A 1,045-nucleotide genomic window follows, 5' to 3' on the forward strand; every position below is an offset into this window, starting at 1 on the left:
CCCACATATTCCATTGTGGACTTCATCCAAAGTAATATTTTGATCATCTTGGCCTAAACATCTCAACAAACTCCCATCAATTCCTTTCTTATATAGCTTATCAGCCATCAAAACAAAATTTATTGCCCACAATTTTATCTTTCCATTAATTGGGATACTGGGATTCCTTAAATACTGAGCAATAAGCTTTCTCCAATTAGTATCTTCCCATTCATCTATGCACAAAACTTCTCATTTATTTGCAGGCACTAATATTTGATGGATACTAGCCAATTTTTTAAGAGTTTCTGGACCGATTTAGTATCTCGAAACAATTTGGGCTAACTCATTAGCAATTTTGTTTTGAATCCTTGGGATGTGAACCAAAGAAACTTTTTGAAAGGAGGTTAACAACTCCCAAGCAGTTGTTAAATACTTTTGCAACATCTCATTATTGCATTTAAACTCCTTCGATAACTGCTTCAAAACTAATTGAGAATCCCCTAATATTTGAACTTCCAAAGCTCCTTTATTAATTAATATTTCGAGTCCCAAAATCAGAGCTTCGTACTTTGCCATATTATTTGAGCAAGGATATTTTAACTCGAATAAAAATTTTGATGGAATTCCTTCTGGCGAAACAATAAGAATCCTTACACCTTTACCATCTTTGTGCTTCAATCCATCAAAATATAACTTCCAATAATCGACCTCAACGTCGATCACATTTGCCCCCTGGTCATTCAGATTATTCGAATTATCAACAAGAAAATCTGCAATGACCTGTCCTTTCACAGCTTTTGTTAGGACGTATTGTAAATCAAACTCTGTCAAGGCTAACATCCATTTTCCTAATCATCCTCGTAACACTGGGAAACTTAACATGTACTTGATAAGGTCGGTTTGTGCTATAACCTTCACCGATTTAGCTACCATATAACATTTTAGCTTCATACATGCATAGTATAAAGACAAACACAACTTCTCTATCGGGGAATACCTTGTTTCGATATCAGTTAGAACCCGGCTAAGGTAATAACCTGCCCGTTCATGCCCATTCTCATCA

General features: G+C 35.4%; 1 protein-coding gene across 1 annotated transcript; it reads right to left on the reverse strand.

The window, feature by feature from the left end:
- Positions 1 to 297: 297 nt before the first annotated feature.
- Positions 298 to 822, reverse strand: LOC110273007 (uncharacterized). The gene has a single exon (XM_021125831.1). It carries the CDS (start codon positions 820 to 822, stop codon positions 298 to 300), a length of 525 nt encoding a protein of 174 aa, XP_020981490.1.
- Positions 823 to 1,045: the final 223 nt, after the last annotated feature.

This window comes from Arachis duranensis, chromosome 6 (genome assembly GCF_000817695.3).
Source record: "Arachis duranensis cultivar V14167 chromosome 6, aradu.V14167.gnm2.J7QH, whole genome shotgun sequence".
NCBI classification, from domain to species: domain Eukaryota; kingdom Viridiplantae; phylum Streptophyta; class Magnoliopsida; order Fabales; family Fabaceae; genus Arachis; species Arachis duranensis.

Coding starts and splice junctions, on each gene's coding strand:
- LOC110273007 (XM_021125831.1), bottom strand. CDS start 822: ATGTTAGCCTTGACAGAGTTTGATTTACAATACGTCCTAACAAAAGCT.